Here is a 23,334-nt window from a genome sequence, read left to right on the forward strand (position 1 = left end):
TGTGGCGGAAAACAATTGCAGATTGTTGATTTTGGTTTAACACTGGCTGCCATCCTGCCAGATGAAAGAAGGGGAGAGAAACCGGACCTGCCAGATAACCCTAAACAAATCGTCATCCCTCACATCCAGGGAAAAGGAGGGACCAGAGCCCTCGCTCCAAATATCCTGCTGCTGCTGTGCACTACACAGGATATCTGTCGTTTCATTCAGCCTACATATTCGTTTGCTTATGGATTATCCTGTTTGAGCTTTAGACGCGTACGAGGTCATGAATTCGGCTGAACAGACCATCACATGGTTAATAACGCTGGGTGTCCTGGAATCACCCAAAAAGACACTATCGGACCCTGAAGGCTTTTTACAGGCATCTCTCAGAGATGGAGTGGTTTTGTGTAAACTGCTGGAACGACTGCGACCCGGTTCGGTTCACACGGTAAGCCGTTTGGGACGAAGGCGAAGCTCGTACAGTTCCATAACAGAGTTAATCAATTACACAGAAGCGCGGATGTTTATGTGCGTCGGAGCGTCGGTCTCCGCGCGCTCCTTTGTGTTCGTTCTCTGAACACGCTACGACTAACCAACAAATTAGCATACTGTTTTCTTTCATTTTTAGTTTTTCATTCCATTCCTTGAACTGTGAGGGAAATGGGATTTAGTAGATTGTATTTAGAGGACATTTTGTATAATTTGCATTAATGAGGCAAGAGTGGTATTTTAATAATAATGATAAACGACCAACAACAAATAGATAAACGGATATTAACTTTGGGATTTGTCTCTATAAGTCGACCGACCGCTATTGACTGGAAAATAGAGAGAGAGAGGAAATGTCTGGTTGGTGAGCGAATTGATTTTGAGTTGGATCTTTTTAGTGAATCGGTTGAATGATTTGTTGGATTTCGCGAATCTGACTCCTTGAACGCAACCGTATCGTTCGGATGTGCCAAGTTAATGAGCCAAAAAAAACCGATGAATTAATAGATAATATATACTATAAATTCTGCTTAAATGACACTTTCATATGCCGTGGCTTTACATGTTGAATTGGGACACTTGGAATTACAGTGAAAAACCAAACTTTATAGGAACAATTTCTCATAGGGACGTCATGGCTCGGTTGTTGTTTGAACCGACTCACTTGAACAAACTGTTCGAAAAAAACCGATTCGCGAAAAATTAATTTAACTTATCTTACTAGAAATATGCCGCATGTGGAATATTACGTTTTATAATTATACCATTTTGATTATAAATAGAAATCTGCCAATGGAGCAGAGTTGTTGAATTTGAGCATACTTCAAAAAAATAATTAATTCTCGCTGAACATCCTCTGATGCAGAATGTTATTTGTAACTGTATGGAGTTCAGTATCATTTTTATGTTATAATTTATTATATCCACGCTTTGATAAAAATGATAATGTGGATATGTTTATTTAATAACTCATAAACATTTTGTGGATTATATCAACCACAGTCTCGACATACAGTGTAGTAACGTTGCCAGAAAGTATTCTAATATATCGATAATTGATTCTAATTTATAAGTAATACATTAAATGAAATCGCAGCAATCGTATGATTTTATAAAACGTCTGATGCTTAACTCAGGATTTTATAACGTGTCTGATGCTTAACTCTGGCAAAGTGGAATGTTAAGATGTCCAGATTCACTGACAGGTTCTATTGTATAAACTATAATGTGTCGCATAGTTACAGCATCTCATGGAGATGTTAGACTTTGCTCTGGCAGCTCAGGTAGAGTTTGCCAACATGCCTCTCTCACTGAACCCAGCCAACAGCAGGCTATTAGCGTACGTCATTTCCGCTATTCCTCCGCCAACTTCCCTGAAGAATAAGTGTTTTTTTTTTGCAGGGACGGGGCGATGAGCCGTGATATAAACAAATGGCATATTCGCATACATTTTTGTTTATTCTTTGACCAACCTGCTTTGGAAGAGGATTCATCTGTTCGCTTTATTTTCAGATTTATCAGGACCCACGGAAAGACGAGTGTCTGAGTAATATCAGAGAGTTTGTGAAAGGCTGTGCGTTATATCACATAGAGGTGAGTGTTGTATGATCTTTCAGCTTCTGTTTTAGTCGTTCATTTCCCTCGTTTATATTTCTGATCACTGATTCAGTGGATTGTCTGTGTGGTCGCCAGACTGAGTCTCAGCTGGAGTTGGGAACAACAGACTAATCCCTGTGTGTTTTGGTTTTAGAGTTATTATTACAGTAACAATGCCATTGAGTTTTATTACTGCATCTTGGCTTGTTTGTTGCCATTACAATTTCTTAGATGATTAATGCAACATTGCTTTAATGCAATGTCTCATTTGTAGATGTGCAGGTAGCTTGCTGTACTTTGTATTTACAGACAGTGAAAAGTCAAGCTGTGGAAGACAGATTTGATTATAAAAACACTGAAAGACATGATGTAACAATCAGTAAACTATTTATAAGTGCCCTTGCAATTAATCACTAAGGATGTGAATGAGCAAGTATTTCAGGAAAATAATGTATACAGTTTGGTTTAATAAGAATATTATTCCAATAACAGCTGTAATGAATCTAAAAGGGTTTTCCAGAATAAAGCAGAATGTGGGCTTTAAACTGAAGCTGATGTTCACATAAGTCAAGTCGATTTTATTATACCGCTTTTTCAATATACACCTTATTTCAAATGTAGCTATACAGAAAAACTTGTTTATAGTATCTTACTATCTTCATGCCTTATAATTGCATTTAACAGATAAGAGCTGTGTGGTCATATATTTTACATCTCACAACAACATAAACAATCAAGCAGTTTAGTTTTGCTGTTTAGTATATAGTGGTTTACGTGAGAATACTGAACGTCTGTGGATAAAGCTGGATTTACTTGTATATCCAACTTCTATATAGAGCTGTTCAATTATGTATAGTTTAAATGGCAGCTTGATTGTGATCTTAGGGAAGCTGGACTGCTGAATTACAATCATGAACGTCCAACTTTTCAAAATAAACACTAACTTTTAGAATTCATTCAGTGATCCAGACTTGTTTATCAAGAGAAGTTATTTGCTGAAAATTGCAGTGCATTGTAACAGTTTTTTTACACTGTTAGTATGCTATTAACAGTTCATGTGTTTGTAAACATGGTGTTCTGGCAGCTCTGTCTCCACGCAAGTCCAGTAGGTGTTGGTGTGAGATTGAATCAGATCCTTTCACCATAGCAGTGTTTTTACTGTCAGAGCCAATGCTATTGTTAAACCTATTTTTATGGCTATATTTTGTATTTAGATCCAGCTCTGCTCATTTTTCCTGCAGATATCTATAGTATGTCTGTACAGGCAATTGCATGTCATTTCTTGCTAAAAGCGTGTGAAAATAGACAGCACAGTATGCAGCCATAAATTATTCACATTATAGTGCAATGAATTGTCACATGACCTTTGATTTACTGCAAACACTGGCTATGTAATGAATTCCATGCAGATCTAATGTGATTGCAGCAAAATGTTTTCTCAACAACTGCTATGCTGTCAGTAAAAGCTGTTACATTTGCTTTTTTCACTTTTAGTGTTTTCAGGAAATCTGACAGTGATTTTTCTTCACAAACACTTCTGTGCTTGTTAATGTTTGGCAGTGTGATCGTGTAACTGCAGTCTTTCTGCCCACAGGGGTGCTGGGTGCGTATGTTGCTCGTATGAGTGCTGCTGTGTAGGACGTTTATGGTTCTGTGTGTGTGTGTGTGTGTAACTGTGCGTTTCAGGAGTGCCAGTGTCTTCGGTTCTTCTAGCCAGCTGTGCGAGTTTCAGACAAGCCCTCTATTGTGGTGAATAGAGTTGTGTGTTTGAATGGGCAGAGCTGCCAGCTCATTAATGGTGCTGTGGGGTTTGGCACAGACCAGAATTAAGAGAGGCACTCCATGCTAAAACTGCTTTTTCAAATGGCATGTTTGGATGACTGGTTTAAAGAGAAAACAGGAGGGAATTTAATTCCACTACTGTGATGGCAGATGATGTAATGTAGACTTAGATGTGTCTGATGATTGCTGATGGTGCTTGAGTCTTGGGGATTGGACTTTAGGCCTGTATCAAGTACTGAATATTAATGAAATGTCTTTGTGTTTATTTTTTTGAGAGATTCACTGGAGAAAATAAAAATGGTTTATTTAACATTAATTCACTGATAGGAGAAAATTTCTTTGGTCAGTTCCAGTTTTAGATTGCTACAGTGCCATGGGTTAAAGTTTCTAATTCAGTAAAGACTGCAACCAGTTTATTAGTGTAAAGTACTGTTCAAAATTCTGGGTGTTTACAAGATTTTTAAAGGTCTCTTATATGGCTGCATCTATGTGATCCATTCACTCCGGTCTTCAGTGTCACATGATTCTTTAGAAATAATTTTATTATGCTGATTGTAATTTTTTTCTGAAAACCGTGTATGTGTATATATTTATTAGAGCTGCATGATTAATCGCATGCGATTGTCATGCGTGTCTCATCAGTAAAGCCGGTTCTGTGATTAGCAGTAAATGTCCATCACCTGCTTTCAAATGGAGCAGCACTAAATTTACAGTCGTAGTTCGCTGACAGGCTACGCAATATCGCATCATAATCGCAGATGAATCGCATGTGGTTATGTATGTATGTTATATATGTGTTATAAATTTATGTATGTATGTATGTATGACATTATTGGCCTAAGTGTTACTGCCAATTAAACAAAGTCTTTTATCAAAACAAAAATTGTTATAAAATTAACAGGTGACTATTTAAGACAGCTTGAAATCCAAATGAACCCAATTTGCTTCCTTAATACATGATAATACCTCATAAAATCAAGTAAATAATATTTCATATTATGGCAGTGGAATGGGAAAATGGCAAACACCATTCCAAAAAAATTGACAATTAATGGCAATTTATAAAATAGCCTGCTTCCTAACTGTGCAGAGAAAACAATGGCCACATAACACACTGCATCTAAATTCAGTTGCCAGTTCACCTTTTAGTGCTTAATCCTGTTCTGACACACAGTTGAGTAATTTACAGGAACGACAACCACTACAATCGAATTGGCTCCCAAAAAATTTCAATAGTGACAACCCCATTTGCAGAAAATGTACATGGTGTGTACGGAACCAAACCGAACAACTAGTTGTTAATGACGTATTTAAACCTGTGTCAGTGTTGTGGTGCAAGAATTCACAGAAAAGGAGGTACGTTTAGACTCAGTGTTGCCAGACCTTGACATAAAAAACTGCAAATGAGAACAAAGCCTAAAATAAACGTTATCTTGGAAATAAGCCACATAGCAAAATATCGCCTCCTGCCTACTTTATTATCTCCATAAACTGGATTACTTTATGAGCCGGGCCCAAACAACAAACCCAAAGAAACCTAATAAGCATTGCTTAAATAAGTGGAGATGGCAACACTTCAACAGTGCGATCTGCAAAGCAACCTGCCAAACTTAATCAAAACACGATGGCTTTGTCAACAGAGGTCTCGTTAAAATCTCCAAACAAACATAACGTCTTTGGTCAAAAATAGCGGATACCAAATGCGTGAGACAGCAAAACATTGCTATGGTTACAAGAGTGTGATGATTGCAGTTTCCAGTGTGAATTCAGTTCTGTACACACTCAAAACTGTAAGTGGGGGGATTCACTACCATATTTAAATATGGTTGTCACTCCTGAAACTTTACAGTATGTACGTGATCAACAAGTAAACCATTCATACTTGACTTCCCTAAAAGGTCATTTCCTAAATTATAATCATCAAAGAAAATGCAAATGAGCTGATCCACCAGGAAATGTTTGGTGTTTAGTGTCCAGGACAACCTTATTTCTCCATCTTATTGCCTGTATCAGTTGAAAAGTTCAAATCAAGCTGGTGTCAGATCAGGCCAGTTTGGGTTTATTTGGGATGAGCTTATGTGTCCAGATGGCCCAGAGAGCAGCAGGTAGTCTGAGAGCCAGAAACACACACACACACACACACACACAACGCTGCCCTAGCTTCGCTAAACTAGATCCTTATATTCCCTCAGTGAAGCAGACTCCTGTTATAGAGAATCTCTGCTCCTTATAAATGTTTGTAGGTTTTGTGACTGGAACTTTGGTCTGTCGCAAAGAGGTCAAAGAAATTAACCCCAGTGGCAAAGTTTCTGTAATGTTGCTTATTCTGCAGAATATGTGCATATTTTTAAGAATGATTCTTAATGTTCTGCTGTTCTGTATATTAATTTGCATATGGATTTGCATATTTAGCATTGCATGATTTGAGTTACAATCCACCTCTGCTAAAACTGTCCATCCAAGTTAAATATATAGACTTGAAGCTTTTTACCATGTGTAATGCTTGGGCCTGCAGCACTTATCGTATTCTAATCACTAAGTCAAGTTACTTAATGTTTCTGTTGGAAAATATAATTACTTATTACTAAAAAATAGTTATTATTCTGGGACATGTTAACCTACTACACATAAGGTATCTAGTGCATCAAATCAAAACATTTAAAGAGCCAGTAAGATGAAAATTCTAAGCTTCCTATCACTGTTATTAAGTCCTGTACAATAGGTTTAAATCCATCCAAGGTTAAAAAAACATTGTCATTTTGTCAAAATATCATTTTAAAATTACCTAAATTCTCAGAGATCACCAAACGGTTCACGCGAAGCTGTTCAAAAGATTCATTTCCTTAAACCCCTCCTTTCGGTAGCATACTGTGTTCTGATTGGTCAACTGACATAGTCAGGTTTGATTGGTTGTTCCACACACAACTTGACAACAAGATGCGTTAGCATCTTTTTGGGGTGAATTATGTCTTATTCCTCTCATCGCGAAGCAAACAGTAAAATAAAAAACTTGAACAGTCTCGCTGCTTTTTCTTCTGTGTGGGCGTATACAAGCCGCGCGCTTCAGTTTGAATCTGAATAGCGCGTTCAGCGCGGGGGCGTGTGAACATGAAAGGGAGACATGAAAAACAGACATCGCGTTGTTTTCATATGGATTACTTTGTCACAGAATATCTGTTAGCAGCACTTATTTAGTTTTAAAGAAGACATGTCAAGCTTTCTATAGATATCTCTCTCATGTCTCTTCGTTGAGTATTCACGGAGTTACACTTCATTTTAATGACGTGTTTGTAAATGAAGATCAGCGCAGACAGGCTGCAGACAGCACACATATACTGATAAGACGATCGGGAGAAAACAAACACATAACTTCATAATCATACTTCGCGTTGTGATTCGGAGATGCTTGTTGGTCTAAATAAAGTTGCTAATGAACCCTCTTTTATGGCCAAACGCTTAGAAAAGCAGTCATCAGTGAAATGTTGTGAACACAACAAAAGGGATTTGTTGTACTGCTCTGGTATTGTGGTAAAAATGAATTTTAGCCATTGGTTCTTCTGATCTTCATTCTTTGGCAGTGAAAATAAAACAAACTTGCCTTTACAATTAAAAACACACTGTCTCCTTGACATGATGCTCTCACACCAACCAGAGCGTCTGTGTGGGGGGTGGGGCAGGTCAGAGTTCCGTTTCTCCCCAGACGGTAGGCGGAGATTATTATGCAAAGTGCTCCTAGTGACGTACATAGAGATGGGCAAAAGATTTGAAATCTATAACGACTCATTTTAGCGATTCAGAGTCGACTCCTTACTTTAGAAGCCAATAACTTTATAAATCGTGTACTTTTTGGTTTAATTACTTTGCACATTGTTTACACTGATGGGCAGCTACATCATACACTGTAATACAGGTAATTTTTGATTTCCCATCTGTGTGGCTCTTTAATTTATTTTTGTATAGGATTATCTGAATGATGTGAGACTAGCAGATCCAAATTCTGCACTTTTATTCTCTTTATATTTGAGCTCATGAATGTCTTTTTGTTTTTAGCGTGTGTAATTGTGGCATTTTCCCCTTTGCAGGTATTTGAGGCCAATGACTTGTTTCAGGGCCAGAACTTCTCCAAAGTCTTGAATTGTTTGGTTGCACTCAACAAAGCAACTTCAGGTGAGATACATCTGAAGCAATTGTTTGGCTACCAACATTCTTCAAAATATCTTTTTTTGTGTTTAGCGTTTTACATTTTTGGGTGACTTATCGCTTTAAGGTTAGGGTTAGGTTATAGTATCTATGTCTAGCTTTAAATAAAGACAATAGAATGGAATGTCCCCATTTAGAAAGCTATGTAAATGTGTGTGTTATCTTGATGAGTATTTTCTGGTTGTAGAGTCCGGTGGTGAGAGTAATTCTGTGTGTTCACGTCACTCGTCTTCTCTGCGGATCAAGTCCTTTGACTCGATCAACTGTTCTTACACTCACAGGAGATCATCCAGACTCAAGTACAACCAGTACCGCAGTCTGGTGAGCTTCACAAGCACTTCACACCCTAATACATAAATAGATAAAAGAAATCTAAACAGACTGAAATGATTAAAAATATATATATATTGTTAAAGGTACTACTCAGTTCTTTGTGTGTAACACCTTTTCGAGTACTTGGTACACGTGTAAATTGAGACAAATATAAAAGCTGGAAGAAATTATCTTTATTCGTTTTTCTCTTTCTTTCTAGGATATGTCTGAAAACAGCGCCCCTCAGGTGCTGGTGAAAGCGCGGTTTAACTTTCAGCAGACCAATGAGGATGAGCTGTCCTTCAATAAGGGTGACATCATCCAGGTGATGCGGCAGGAAGAGGGCGGCTGGTGGGAGGGGTCTCTAAACGGCAAAACCGGCTGGTTTCCTAGCAACTATGTCAAAGAGATCAAAGGCTCTGGTTAGTATTTGCCGCTTTAAACCTTTGGAAAAAATGTAATCCTGACAAAACTCTTGTAGGAATAGAACTGATCTAGACACTTGCAGGACCAGACAAGCAAAGCGAACTAAGGATTTTGTCTTACTCATAGTCCTCTCATAGGCTGCCAAGAAAAGCAAAAGATATGAAATTTTGTAAACCCCATTTACGTGCTGACTTTCTTCTGTGTCCTAGTGTTACCCTAATATTTTAGCCATAATGAAAATGTGCTAAAAGAGAACTGAATTGCAGCTCTCTGCAAAAGCTAAAAACTGTAGGATTATGTTACCATTACAGGCTTACAGTGGAAAAATGTGCGCTCGTTCAGCCCACGTTGGGTACAGGACCAGGTGCTGCATACAAGGTAGCAAACTAAGAATTAAAAGAGTAAATGGTAAGACACTTCATCTGAAGACACCATTTTTAATGACAAAACCTTATGTTTATTTAGTTCTTTAATAAAACCTGCTGATCTTTAGATTTTAAATTGATTTTGAACGAAGCCTTTTATGCTCGCCAAGGCATTTATTTGACCCAAAACACATTAAAAACCGTAATATTGGCAATATTACCACAGGATAAAATGTTTTATACTATATTCTATTTGAATATATTTGAAGTGTCACACGATTCAGAAATCCTTCTAATATGCTGATCAAGAAACATTTCCTTTTATCATCAATGTTGAAAATAGTTGTACTGCTTAATATTTTTGTGGAAACCACAATACATTTTTGCATTATATCAAAGTTGTAAGGAGCAGCATGTTTTGAAATGTAAAACTTTTGTACATTTCTAAATGTCTTTATTGTCAATTTTGATCAATTTAACGTGCCCTAATTGGATAAAGCTCATTTTAATCTGACTGAATCTAAACTTTTAAATGGTAGTGTATATTTTAGATAAGATTTTCAAAGCCTTATCTCACGGTATGCACATTGTAGTATAAACACAACCCCCTGACCCTTGTTCTGCAGTCCAAACATAGTGTATACACCCCATGATGCCGAACAGATGCTTCCCTCTCATGTTTGGGGAAACCACCTTAATGTGTATTCGACCCAGCCTGACTGGAAATAATTTAGGATGACATCAGAGCTTGACCATCCAGGACTTAACAGGAAGGAAACACCATCTAACAACAAAGACAGGAAGTGCAGCAGCCAGAAGACAGCACTTCCCCTTTCCTCTCAATATGGATCCACACTCAGTTTATTCCACTTTCTGAGCACTTAGCGATCCAGTCTCTTTTAGGATTTACTTGTGCTAAATGCGTGCTGAACATTACTTGTAGTAGGCTTTAATAATATATTGATTTCATACATCACCTCAAAAGTGGCAGCAGTTCAGAAGAAGGGAATAGTTTTTTGGGGGGTCCAGATTACATGACTAAAGGGACAGTTCATCTAAAAATGTCAATTCTGTCATATGCTCACCCTCATATAATTTCCACTTACTTCGGTTGAGCGCAAACACAGAGGAAGATTGTCTCCCAGTTTTAGAAAAAGATGAGAGTGAATATGATGACACAACTGTCATTTTTGGGTAAATTATTCCTTGTTCAAATCTTCTTCTTCTGTGGAGATGTTGTGTTCTTAAGAAACTTGGGGAAGGGAAGGAAAAAAACAAAATCACAGATTTGCAAAGTAGAGAACAATGGTTTTAATCAATTAACTGATTGTTTTCTTGTGGCACGATGAGAAAGGTTCGAGCTGGCAATTTTGATGCTTTCAGGAAGTTCACACGTTATGTTACTGACAGAAGCGTAAATGAACCATAATGGATTGAACTAAGTGAACTGTTCAAACCATCTTCTTTCTGGAGGAAGAAGTGTAATGTGTTCCTGTAAACTCTGATCTCCCCCTCTAGGTATCTAAATCTAATATTCCTGTCCTGACTGCTCACTGCAGGAGAGATGTACTTCAATAACAGAAAGAAAATGTTTCCAGATGGTCTAAGGTGAACTCTTTACCTCCTGTTCTGTTTTTGCTCTCTCAAACAGACAAACCTGTGTCCCCTAAGTCTGGAACACTGAAGAGTCCACCCAAGGCCTTTGAGACCACTAACTTCTGCAAGACTTACTATAATGTGGTAAGAGAGATGTGCTGTAGTGTTGCATGTAACACCTCCCACATGGAACGAGTTGATTATTTATGATGTGCGTGGGGTGGAAGTGATGCCTCTTGGGAGGGGGGGGGGAGGGGTTGTATTGCACAGATATTTCCCGAACCAAATATGCAAGTACACAACACCAATTCTGAATAATAAAGGGTTATGAAACACTGCAAAGGATTTATATATATATATATATGTATGTATGTATGTATGTATATATGTATGTATGTATGTATGTATGTATATATATGTGTATATATATAGTATATATATATATATATATGTATATGTGTATATATATATATATATAGAGAGAGAGAGAGAGAGAGAGAGAGACTTGTTTGTTGCACGTGTCTGTTTGTATGGACCTCCTCTAAAATGTTTTTTTAGACTTAATTATGAGAAACACATTAAACTTATGTAAATGCAATATGCAAATCCTTCTTTAGACATCCTAATTGACATAAACATCAATATGCCTATTACAAAGTCAATGTATAAACTACCATTCAGAAGTGTGTTGCTGTAAGATTTTACAAAAGAAAATAAATCTATTCATCAAGGATGCGTTAAGTTAATTGACAGTAAAATATTTACAGTATTACAAAGCATTTTTTTTATAAATGCTTTTCTTTTGGACCTTATATACAAATAGGAATGATGACAAAAATGTATCAGGGTTTCCACAAAAATAACTGTTTTCAACATTAATAATAATTACTGTTTTTAATGTATTTTTGATCAACTAAATGCAGCCTTGGTGAGCATGAGAAACCTCTTTCAATTGCATTAAAAAATCTTAGTATGTGTTTGTGGACCAGAAACATCCCTGAACCAGTTCTCACAGCTAAAGATAATGCAATGCTACTCATTTTCTTAGAGTAACACTGAGGTGAAAACGGTGAATTGCAAGGACATCGATTTGTTTAAGGGTTTTCTGAAAGAAGCGTTGTGTCCGTTTTCTCAGTCTTAGCTTTGGACTAATCCTTGAATTTACAGTCATAAGGCTTTAATCTGTGTTTAAAATCCTTACCAAACTAGACTTACTTAAGATCTGATAATCCAAGTTTAAACTCCTACCAGCAGATGCTGCTTCAGGTTTGGGCTTGATTTAATGTCAATAATTAAGAGACACAAGTTCAACATCCTGACAATAACAATTCTGTTAATAAAAGTCATTTTCACATCATTTGCATATCTCTGTGTATGCAAATGTCTTTTATTGTGCTTCATTTACTTATTAGACGTGAGCTGTTAATGTGTGTGTAGGTAAGGTTTCTCTTTTGCCAAATATTCCTCAAGGATGTTAAAATTGAAGTCACCTTCATTGTGAAGACTGCATGGAAACGCAAAAGGATTTGTGTGAATGATAGAAGTAGGGTAAGAGATAGAGATCAGTTTGTCATAAACTCAGTATAAAAACATGTTGGGAAAACCACCCTTTGTATGTGTGAACATGTTTATATGTGAGCATATTTGTGTATTTAGAAGTGTTAACAAAGGGAAAGTGTGTGTCTGGGCCTGTATTTGCATGTTCATATGTAAATGTGTTGTTGTGACTGTCTGTATTTGGTTATCAGTTCTTACTAGTGTGTGTGTGTGTGTGTGTGTGTGTGTGTGTGTGTCTCAGTCGTCCCATAATATAGGTCATCTTTTCCATCTCATTGACTCAGGGGACAGCTGTGCCTGAGGCCCTGCACTGTCTATGTTTGAGCGTCTGTGATGGTTATGTGTCATGTTTGATGAGAATGTGCAGTTAACTGACCCAACACTCCTCTGAAGACTATGCAGGGCAGAGCGACCGAAGATGAAGAGTGTGTGTGTGTGTGTGTGTGTGTGTGTGTGTGTGTGTTTCAGGGAGGGCGCGAGTTTGAGGTCAGGTGGAGTTCAGTCTTTTACAGCAGCGTTTAGGGGAGGAGATCCATTCAAGTTAAGGACACAGTTTGAAATGGTCGTAACTGTCAGGCTGTCTAGACGTCCATACTTGTGTTTACAGACAAACTTTGTTCCTGGTGCTGGCTGATTCTTGAGGAAAAAGTTGGCATTTTCAAGTTTAGACTGTTATGTAACCCATCCTGTTTCCATAAAAACGTATTTCTTGTATTTTCAGTTATTGATCTGTCTTCAAACCCACATTAAATATGTGGAAGCAGATCAGACGTATTTACTTTAGAATTCTTTAAACTGATGGGGAAATATTAGTATTGATTTATTATTATTATTATTTTTTTTGTAATTAGTATTTTATTGAGCTTTATAACATCACTGATACATTGTAATCAACATTGTGTTCAACTTACAATTGACATCTGAACATGTATCCCATAGTGATGATACATTTTGAATGAACATAATTAAATAATATTAATAAGCAAAAAGGAGTTATGGAAATAAATATAAAAAAAGAAAACCAGATCAGATGTTCATTTTTCTAAGAGCACCAGGCTCTCATCTGGTAGCAATATATTGTACATATTTTCCCCATTTCACCACATATTTTTCTGCCCTATCATTGATGTTGAAAGAGATCTTTTCGTATGAATATATATATATATATATATATATATATATATATATATATATATATATATATATATATATATATATATATATAATTAAATAAAATATTTCATTTACTTAAACAACCAGAAAATCAGGGGAAAATCCTTATTTTGAGCTTTGGAAATATATTTTCCAGCAGCCTCTGGAATTTGTGTTTGTATAAATGTATATATAAAAAAGACATTTCTACATTTAAAATGTTAAATGTATTTTATTTATTTAATGGACTTGGCCAGAAAGAAATAAAAACATAGTTTTGAGCTTTGTATTTCTAAACTTCCTGCATCCCCTATTTAATAAAAATGTTCAATAAGTTTCACAGGTTATCCACCTCACACCTGGGTAGAAATTTGGAAAGAAAAAGTCATTTTATGAATGTTTTGATTGATGCTGTTATGCTTTTCCAGGTAATGGTTCATCTGCTTTCTGTTTGTGGACAGATTGAAGATTTATTGTTGTATTGTTAGGTTTTAGCTGCTAAGATGTGTTCAGAGAGGTCATTGAGCCTCGTTCAACCATTGATGACTTTAAATTTGAAGTTAGTCTGAAATCCGAGTTTATCATGACATGCAAGGACTGGCCCAGTTCTGTCATCTCTCGCACTTTCTCTGTATGCCTGCAGTGCTTTGTCTTAAAGGATATTGAGCATATTAAAATGGACCCTAGATTCTAGTTTTTTTTTGTTTTTGAACTGTTAGTTTTCCATGCGCAATGTGCTTCTTTCAATTATGTAGCAACATATGCTGCACTGACTTTATTCTCCCATCTATAGCAGTCTGATTGATATATATATGATAGTTTAGATCCATGATCCTCAAATCTGGTTTAGATCCATGACATTTAAACATCAGAGTCTGGTGTGCATCTTTTCATATCATTACGCTGTTGCAAACTAATACTAATAAAACTAATAATGTTTAAAACTGTAAAATTGTTCATTTTTCCCAAATGCACAGGTGGTTCAGAATATTGTACAAACAGAGACCGAATACTGTAAAGAGCTGCAGACTCTCCTCTCGACGTATCTGAGAGCATTACAGCCCACAGACAGGTAAGAACACAAGCTGAGAGTCCAACATAACCAGAGATAATAGTAGTTCAGTAGCCATGTCTCTCTCTTTCTAGGCTGAGCGTGTCAGATATCAGTCACATCATGGGAAATCTAGAGGAGATCAGCTCATTTCAGCAGACACTGGTGCATTCGCTGGAGGAAAGCGTCAAGTAAGAGTCCCTGTCCTGTTCTCATTTCCTCACTCACAGTCTGTCACAGTTTGACATCTAGTGGACGTCACCAGTAATGCACTGTACTAAACTGGATTTACACTTCAGAAGCTTAAGATGTATATGATTTTTAGCTCTGTTCAACGTTAACATTTTAGTTTTTACATTAAACGTATTTCCAAATGAACTGATGTGTGTTGTGTGCAGAGTTCCAGAGAGTCAGCAGAGAATAGGAGGCTTCTTCCTGTCCCTCATTCCTCAGATGAGGAGTCTGTATGTGACCTACTGCTCCAACCATCCATCTGCAGTTAATGTTCTCACACAACACAGGTGCTTAACACAACGCAATACACACAACACTAGCGGAAACGCAGTGCATAGATAATTCACACTTGGCAGATACTTTTTCATTCATCAGTATCAGAAATAGTAATGATGACATCAGTGTTTGTGTGTTTCAGTGAGGAATTAGGAGAGTTTATGGAAAGTAAAGGTGCGAACAGCCCTGGGATCCTCACACTCACCACGGGCCTGAGCAAACCCTTCCTGAGACTGGACAAATACCCCACACTACTGAAAGAGATGGAGCGCCACATGGAGGTACCTACCAAACTGCCCTGGTTGTTAAAATAGTTTTGGCAAAGATGAGGAAAATGTCCACTAGTATTCAGACGTGAGGGGTTGGTTTTTCATATATATATATTTTTTTTTTTAAAGAAGTCTCTAATTTTTTTTTCTTCAGAAATCATTTTAATATGGTGATATGGTTTTCAAAAAGTTTATTATTATTATGAATGTTCAAAATAGTTGTGCTGCTTGATAGTTTTTTTTGTAACCATGATAGTTACAGGATTCTTTGATCAATAAATTGAAAAACGGCTGCAGAAATATAAATGTTTTGTTATAATTACATTATAAATGTTTTAACTGGCACAAAATTGTAATTATACATTTCTTAAAAAAAGCTTTCTGACATCGCATTTTTAATAAATTTAATAAATTTTTAATAAATTTAATAAATTTGTCTTTATATCTGTGTGTGTGTGTGTGTGTGTGTTATATACCAGTTTAACTCGCTCAAACTCACTTCCTTTGTTCGGCCCAGGCACTTCATCCAGATTATCCAGAGATTCAGAAAAGCATGGCAGTATTTAAAAATCTCTCAGTGAGTATTATTTTCTTTGTTTTTCAGCAGTAAATAATGATGGATGATGTGTGAAATGACTAAGAGCTGTTTGTTTGAGTTACGCTATCTTTCTAACGGGATGCTGGGCTTATTTGTGTGTGTTGTTGTGTCTTCAGGCCCAGTGTCAGGAAGTGAGGAAGAGGAAGGAACTAGAGCTGCAGATTCTGATGGAGTCTATTCGGGGCTGGGAAGGGGAGGGAATAAAGACCCTGGGCTCTGTCCTCTACATGTCTCAAGTCCTCATCCAGAACCACGGTGCCGAGGTGAATGTTACAAAATATTTAAAGGGTTTTCAGCACTCAACCAATCATTAGGGACTTCCAGGATTTCAAAATAAAAGCTACATTTACATTAATTTGTAACTGGAAACATCCGATTTCAAAAATCAAATAGTTTTATAAGTTCTCAATGGACCCCTGGTTAAAAACAAATTGGTTTAAGAGCAGTCATTTGTTATTTATATTATATATGTTTCTTTCATTTTAATTGACTGGTTTTGAATTTGGTAAATGAAATCCTTGTAATATTCTGCTTCATCAGGAGAAGAATGAGCGGTACCTTTTGCTGTTTCCTCATGTACTTCTAATGTTGTCCGCTAGTCCTCGAATGAGTGGTTTCATCTACAAGGTAAATCAATCCTTCACTGGTGTAGAAATCCATTCCTATCAGCGTTTCACTGCATTACCTTTTCAGATTTTTGTAGCAAAGATTACTTTGCTGCTGTTTTTCCCCAATATTGTAGTAATATTTTAGACTATTAATATTTTAGATGTGTGTGTTGCAGTGAAAACCCAGTGACAGTCATTATGTATTTTAATATAAAGCATACGATAATTATTATTATTTATTATTATTTTATTTATATAACTACTGAACCAACCCCCACTCTCATGTTCAAAGCAAATGGTGACAACGGTATATAAATATTCCCAAAAATACACAGTTGTGTTAACCGTAGATGCTGCTTTCACAGTCACTGATTATATACTGTACATTTACATATTTAATATTATTGTTTCATGTTTCATCAGTTTAACATTAAAGTCCTAGACCTGAATTTCATACTCCATATTATTCTATAATTTTATTATATTACTCTATTATTACACTGCTCTATTAGAATGATGACTGCTCTAAATGCTGACAGCTGATTGGTTGATTGACTTTCACAGGGGAAGCTGCCTCTGACTGGAATGAGTGTAAATAAAATCGAGGACAGTGACACCACAAAAAATGCTTTCGAAATATCTGGTGAGTTTCCCACCCAGTGGCCCTCATGACGTATGTGATTATTGCTAGATATGAAGAATACATGTATTTGAGCAGTAATGATGTGTGTGTGTGTGTGCAGGAAATATGATCGAGCGGATCCAGGTTATCTGTAATAACGAGCAAGATCTTCACGACTGGGTGGATCATTTACTCCGTCAAACCAAACGGACTTCAACCAGCAACTTGAAACCACAGAATGTTCCCTGCCATACGGTGAGAAACACACACCACCATTCAAGAGTTTGGGGTCAGTACAATCTTTTCATGTTTTTGAAAGAAAATTCTTATGCTCCAAAACGGTAGTATTATGAAATCAGAATAGCTGTTTTGTGTTTGGATTTGTTTTAAAATGTGATGCAAATCTGAGTCAGCATCCATTACTCAGTGAAATCATTCTATTATGCTGATTTGGTGCTTAAGAAACATATTTTATTATTATCCCCGTTGAAACCATAATGCATTTGTTTCAGGACTCTTTGAAGAAATAGGAAATTCAGAAGAAGCATTTATTTTTAATCAAAGTCTTTTGTAACATAATTAGTATTTTTTACTGTGATTTTTGATCGATTGAATGTGTCCTTGCTGAATGAAAGTATCAACAACTCTGACATAGCTATTTTAAAAATGACTGATATTGGGTGTGACTCACTGGCCCTTCTCTGTCCTGTTCAGCTGCCGTCTCACCCTCTCACCCCGTCCAGACACTCAGAGAATCGAGGTGTGAGCGGATGCCACACTCTTCCTCACCTCTCTTCACTTGGAACCCCTCACAGCGGGATGATGTGGGGGCCCCTCGAACCCCCCAAAACCCAGAAGCCCTGGAGTCTCAGCTGTCTCCGACCTGCACCGCCCCTTAAACCCTCAGCTGCATTGTGCTACAAAGAGGTATCATGTTATGTGCCATGTTACACATTAATTGCACGTTCACAAATTAATAGCATCTTTAGAAGAATCACCACTATAAACCAATATTATATATATATAACCTATTATTTATTAGCTAACCTTTAATTATTAAAGAAAATTATTTTGTGTGAGATTTAATTTGGTTATTTGCATCTAATTGTCTTATGTCCTTCAGGACCTGAGTAAAAGTCCCAAAAGTAAGAAGCAGCTTCTGCCCAAACGTAAACCTGAGAGGAAGCCATCTGATGAGGAATTTGCTGTCAGAAAAAGTATGATATTAAAGTTCTGTTTCTTTTTGCATATGCATGTGATGTGTTTATTACAAACACATCACATGTTTTGCTTTTGTGTGTATGGTATAGTGCCTTTATTATATTCTCACAATGTTACCTTACCACTGGCATCTTTTATATACTCTTCTTGTTTTGAATCAGGCACTGTAGTTCTGGAGGAGGATGCTCAGATCCTGAAAGTGATCGAAGCATACTGCACAAGCGCTAAAACAAGGCAAACACTAAACTCAAGTATGTACTTTCTACACGTTTATGTATTTTCTTGTGATTGTTTTTGTCCCAGACTCTGTGACTGTCTTTGTCTGTGTAAATGAGTGATGAGGACAATAATACTATGGATTCTGCATAAAACATTTGAAATGCATTTTTTCAAGTTCTTTCTAAACTACACAGTATCGTCTGAAAGCTTCAGGTCATTATGATTTCTTTGAAAGAAATTCATACTTCTATTCAACAAGAAAGCATTCAATTTATCCAAAGTGACAGCATAGAGTTTTACATCGTTACAAATAAAAGTTTTTCTTTTGAACTTTCTATTCATAAGCGAATGCGTCACTGTTTCCACAAAACTATTAAGCAGCACAACTATTGTTTTTAGCATTAATAATAAGAAGAAACATTTTTGAAGAGCAAATCCGCATATTACAATGATTTCTGAAGGATCATGTGACTGAAGACTGGGATAATGATGCTTAAAACTTTTTTAAATTGTAATATTTACAATATTGCAGCTTTTACTCCGTTTGATCAAATAAAGTCAGCCTTTGTGAACAAAAGAGACTTCTTTCAAAAATATTAAAAAACTTACTGAACCTAAACGGATAGTGTATTTCGCCTAGGAGGCACATATTTTGAGTGCAACAAAACGCCTTCATCTATCCTGAAGTCCCTGTCAAACATTTTTACATATGTCTGTGAAGTACTGCAGCATTTTTCCTGAATTATGGCACTGCCTATACAAATATGTGTTAACTAAAGTCTTGACCACTGCGTTGATCACTCTTTTAATATTTTCAGCTCTTTTTAACATGCATATTTGTCTCTTTTCTTCTTCCTTCCTTCATTTCTTTTTCACCCATTTCTCTCTTATGTTGTCCCGCCATTGTTATATATATTTTTTTTTTGGTTTCGTTTTGTCATTTTTATACATATAATTCTTGGGTTCTCCCTCACGTTACTCCTCTTGGTTTGGTCCATCCTCTCCACCCACCTGTCCTCTCCAATATGATTGATTTGATCCCCGTCCCTAATTAGCATGGCAGGGTACTGATTTGATGCATAATCATGTGCTGGCTGATGTTGACCAATCGTGTGCGGATGCTGTGGGTTGCCGTAGCAGCGGATTTCCCTCTGATCATTCTGAAGACTCGGACTATGACAGTATATGGATAACTCACACTAACAGAATGGGCTCTGTGTCCCGTAAGAGCTGCTGCTCGTATATACACATCGAAATTAAAACACCTTCTTTGTTTTATTTTGTTTACATTGAAAGTGGCAAGCTCTTTTTGAGTGTTTGGATGTAAGCTTTGAACTTAATATGTAAGGTTGGGAACAATACTGAAGACATGGAAGGACACGAACAAGCAAGAAAGAGATTTTTATTGCTTTTGCTCCATGGCTTTCATAGGACAGAAGCATTCACATTTAATATGACCCCATCCTAAATTCCTGTTTCTGTAAAAAATTAAAAAAATTACTAAAAATAACCAAAATTAAGATGAAAATCAAAAAAATATTAAAAAATGTATAAGAACTATAATAATATCACAGTTATACTGAAATAACACTGGTACGATTTTATATAGCCTGTACAACAATGTACTTGATCAATATGTTACAGTTCAGTTTTTAATCCTTTAATATTGTTCAACTTTTGCAGGATCAAGGAAGGAGTCAGGGCCACATATGCTTTTTCCTGAAGAGGAGAAAATCATTGTGGAAGAGATAAAGAGCAATGGTCAAACTGTGATCGAAGAAAGGTGAGCTTTCAGATTTATGCATACAATTCAGTTTATTTACTATTTTTGTTATTAGGGCTGTCAGTTTATGCATTTAATGCATCATGATTAACCCTATAATATGATATCACGATAATCACACTGATGAGTTGATATGGATGTCTTTACAGGAGTCTGGTGGATACAGTTTATGCCTTAAGAGATGAGGTTCAAGAACTTAAGCAGGTCAGTCCACAGGCTACATACAAACATTTGTTTATGCTCAATGTGATGCCATGTTGAAAGTCAAAATTTGGTGCCATGACCCGGATTCTCTGATTTTACATCACCAGGACAACAAGAGAATGAAACGCACCCTTGAAGAAGAACAAAAGGCACGGAAAGAGTTGGAGAAGATTGTAAGGAAAGTCTTAAAGAGTATGAACGACCCATCCTGGGATGAGACTAATTTGTGAGCCCATCTGTGCATTTCTAAATGAAAGCTGCATCTGATAATTGTGAGTTGAGTGCAGTATCGGTCTTAACTCCTGACCAAAAATACTTGTAAATATTGTGACAAAACTGGACTTGATCCCTGCAGTCAAAGTGTTATGCCTTTTAAACATGATCCTTTTCAAGCCTTTTGTGTTTGCCAGTGCCAAGTATCTAGTTCATCTAATTCATTTTCAGATATGCTAATGATAAAGAATATGTAGCCTGGACATCATCAGAAAGTGTAGGTGTGGTCTGGTAAAGCTGCCAAAACAACTAGTTTGATCATTTAGCTCACCATCACAATGTCAATGGTTCCTAGTCTAAAACTGGGAGTCTCAGGGATGATAGACACACTGTATCAACAAATGTTGCCCGGCCTGCATCATTGCCTGTGTCCTTTGACATTTTCAATCATTAGCCAATATGTTCATTAAGTGATGACATTCAATAGGATTTTTCCAATGGAAAACCTTGCAATACAGTACTGGAGACAATTCTGAGGGAACTAGTCTTATTTTTAGAGATTTATTGGGGAGGATGTCATTTCAATGTTGCTTTTACAATAACCTCAGTTTTAATTTCGTCCGGTTGCTCTTTTGCACCTTTAAACTTGCATCTTTTTTTAATACTTTTACTATGATCCTCTACACTAATTGTGTGCTCACAGACCTTTTGCTTTTTGTTTTGTACAGAAATACTCATTATTGTATTTAATGCTCAGAAATGTGCCTTTTTGGAAAAAGAGATTTCTAGGATTTTGTCAGCATTTCTAGTTCTGTCGGAATTTCAAAGATCCTTTGTATGAAAAATGTATGCAATAGTGATTTAAAATGAACACTGAATCTGTGGTTAGAAGCTGACGGATTAAAAGTCTTCTATGTTGTCTGTCTAATTTATGTATTTAAATGAAATATTGTCTACTGCTAAATGTGTATTGTGAAATAGATCCAGTTAACCTCATCTATGTTTTTCTTCCCAAAGCACTTTCTCTATCTTACTCTCTCTTCCGTGTTTATTGAATTAAATAAATACATATTCTTACTGTGACTCTTCGAATGGGATTTGTTTGTTTCATGCCTTTCTTGCGTCACTAAATTCATTCTTCTGTTGCCAGATCTGTCCTTGAATGATGACAATATCATCAATATGTAATGTATTGACAGCTAGGAAAGGAGATCATAAATAAATAATTAAAAGCAGTATTATTGTAAAATATTAGAATTTAAAATAACTTTTTTTAATTTACATAATATTTTTTTTTTTTAGTTTTGTGGAACCTGGTACTTTTTTATGAATCTTTGATTAATCGAGAGAAGAGCATTTATATGGAATGGAAATTTTTTACTGTCACTTTTATCAATTTAATGCAACATTGCTAAATAAAAGTACTGATTTTCAAACAATATAATATACACAAACAATACAAGGATGTGAATTGGATTGCACGTTAATATGCAATAAAACAAGAAAATCCCTACAAAGGTCTCAATCATTTATGTAGTGCAAAACCAACACTTTGCTACTAAACAGTCACAATGAATCTGACTGATCACTTTTAAATGATTCTGCCTTGTAGTTTGTTCTTGGCCTCAATAGTCATTGCTCTCTCAATGAAATGTATTCTAAAAAACATCACTGAATTCAATGATGAACTGCCTTTAACTGTCATTTTGCATTATTGACACTGTTTTCCTAATGAATGTTGTTCAGTTGCTTTGACGCAATGTATTTTGTTTAAAGCGCTATATAAATAAGGGTGACTTGACTTGACTAAATCTTAACCAGGAGATTAATAAACATAATGTTAGTCAATTGCAAGTGGGAGGACAAACTTAAACTGTTCATGGATAAAATCTGACCTAAACCCTACACACATTGTCCTGTACAGACGTGGCACAAGCCAAACCTACTTTCTATTAATTCCCCTATTATTTCATCCCCATTGTCTCTGTAATCCAGGACTGAGATGGCAGCAGATGCAGATGGAAGCTGCTGAAACTCAAGAGAAGTGGGTGGATTTTGGACTGTTTTTGTGTTTAGTGTAAACTGGTAATGGTGACGGGTGTTCAAAGTTTTTCCTTCTTTCTAAATCAAGCCATTTCAGTAATGACACCAAATACAGTCTCTCCAACCAAAATCAATATTCATTGGCAATCTAAATTCCTGGCCTGATGCTGTTTCTTCTGCTGTTTCTTTTATTTCTTTGTGTTGTATGAAAGAATATCGGAATTATGATGAAAATGTAACTGGATTGCCTCGTACTTTTAGCATTGTTTGTTTTGTTTGAGTTGCTGGCGCAGTAATATTTCAACCCACAGGGCTGCGGTGCAGGTGTGGTAACCCTTTTGTGTGTCTCACATCTGTTTTCCAACATCTCTACCTCCACCTCAACCTTATTATGGCAAACAATGACTCGTACCAAGCGTTTCCAAAGACGCACAATCCTCAGGGACAGCAAGGCATTGTGGGAGATTTAATCACTGGCTGAGGCCCATGCAGAAGGAGGCAGGTTGTTCTTTTGTGTGAGAACTGAGGCGACG

At 36.5% G+C, this 23,334-nt stretch overlaps 1 protein-coding gene across 2 annotated transcripts; it reads left to right on the forward strand.

The window, feature by feature from the left end:
• Positions 1 to 39: 39 nt before the first annotated feature.
• LOC113064945 (rho guanine nucleotide exchange factor 7-like) lies at positions 40 to 21,841 on the forward strand. Of its 2 annotated transcripts, XM_026236006.1 has the most exons (22): positions 40 to 433; positions 1,987 to 2,067; positions 7,935 to 8,019; positions 8,240 to 8,373; positions 8,585 to 8,786; positions 10,807 to 10,895; positions 14,438 to 14,532; positions 14,607 to 14,702; positions 14,910 to 15,032; positions 15,164 to 15,302; positions 15,808 to 15,867; positions 16,005 to 16,151; positions 16,429 to 16,515; positions 17,061 to 17,139; positions 17,240 to 17,373; positions 17,833 to 18,045; positions 18,242 to 18,335; positions 18,501 to 18,590; positions 19,614 to 19,781; positions 20,242 to 20,341; positions 20,491 to 20,545; positions 20,653 to 21,841. In XM_026236006.1, the coding sequence occupies exons 1-22, from the start codon at positions 269 to 271 to the stop codon at positions 20,773 to 20,775; spliced, it is 2,559 nt and encodes an 852-aa protein (XP_026091791.1). In that variant the 5' UTR covers positions 40 to 268; the 3' UTR covers positions 20,776 to 21,841. The 2 variants fall into 2 exon arrangements, with proteins under 2 accessions (XP_026091791.1, XP_026091881.1); XM_026236096.1 differs by lacking the exon at positions 19,614 to 19,781 and having other exon boundaries at positions 50 to 433.
• The last annotated feature ends 1,493 nt before the right edge of the window (positions 21,842 to 23,334 follow it).

This window comes from Carassius auratus, chromosome 1, assembly GCF_003368295.1.
Source record: "Carassius auratus strain Wakin chromosome 1, ASM336829v1, whole genome shotgun sequence".
In the NCBI taxonomy this organism is placed as follows: Eukaryota; Metazoa; Chordata; class Actinopteri; order Cypriniformes; family Cyprinidae; genus Carassius; species Carassius auratus.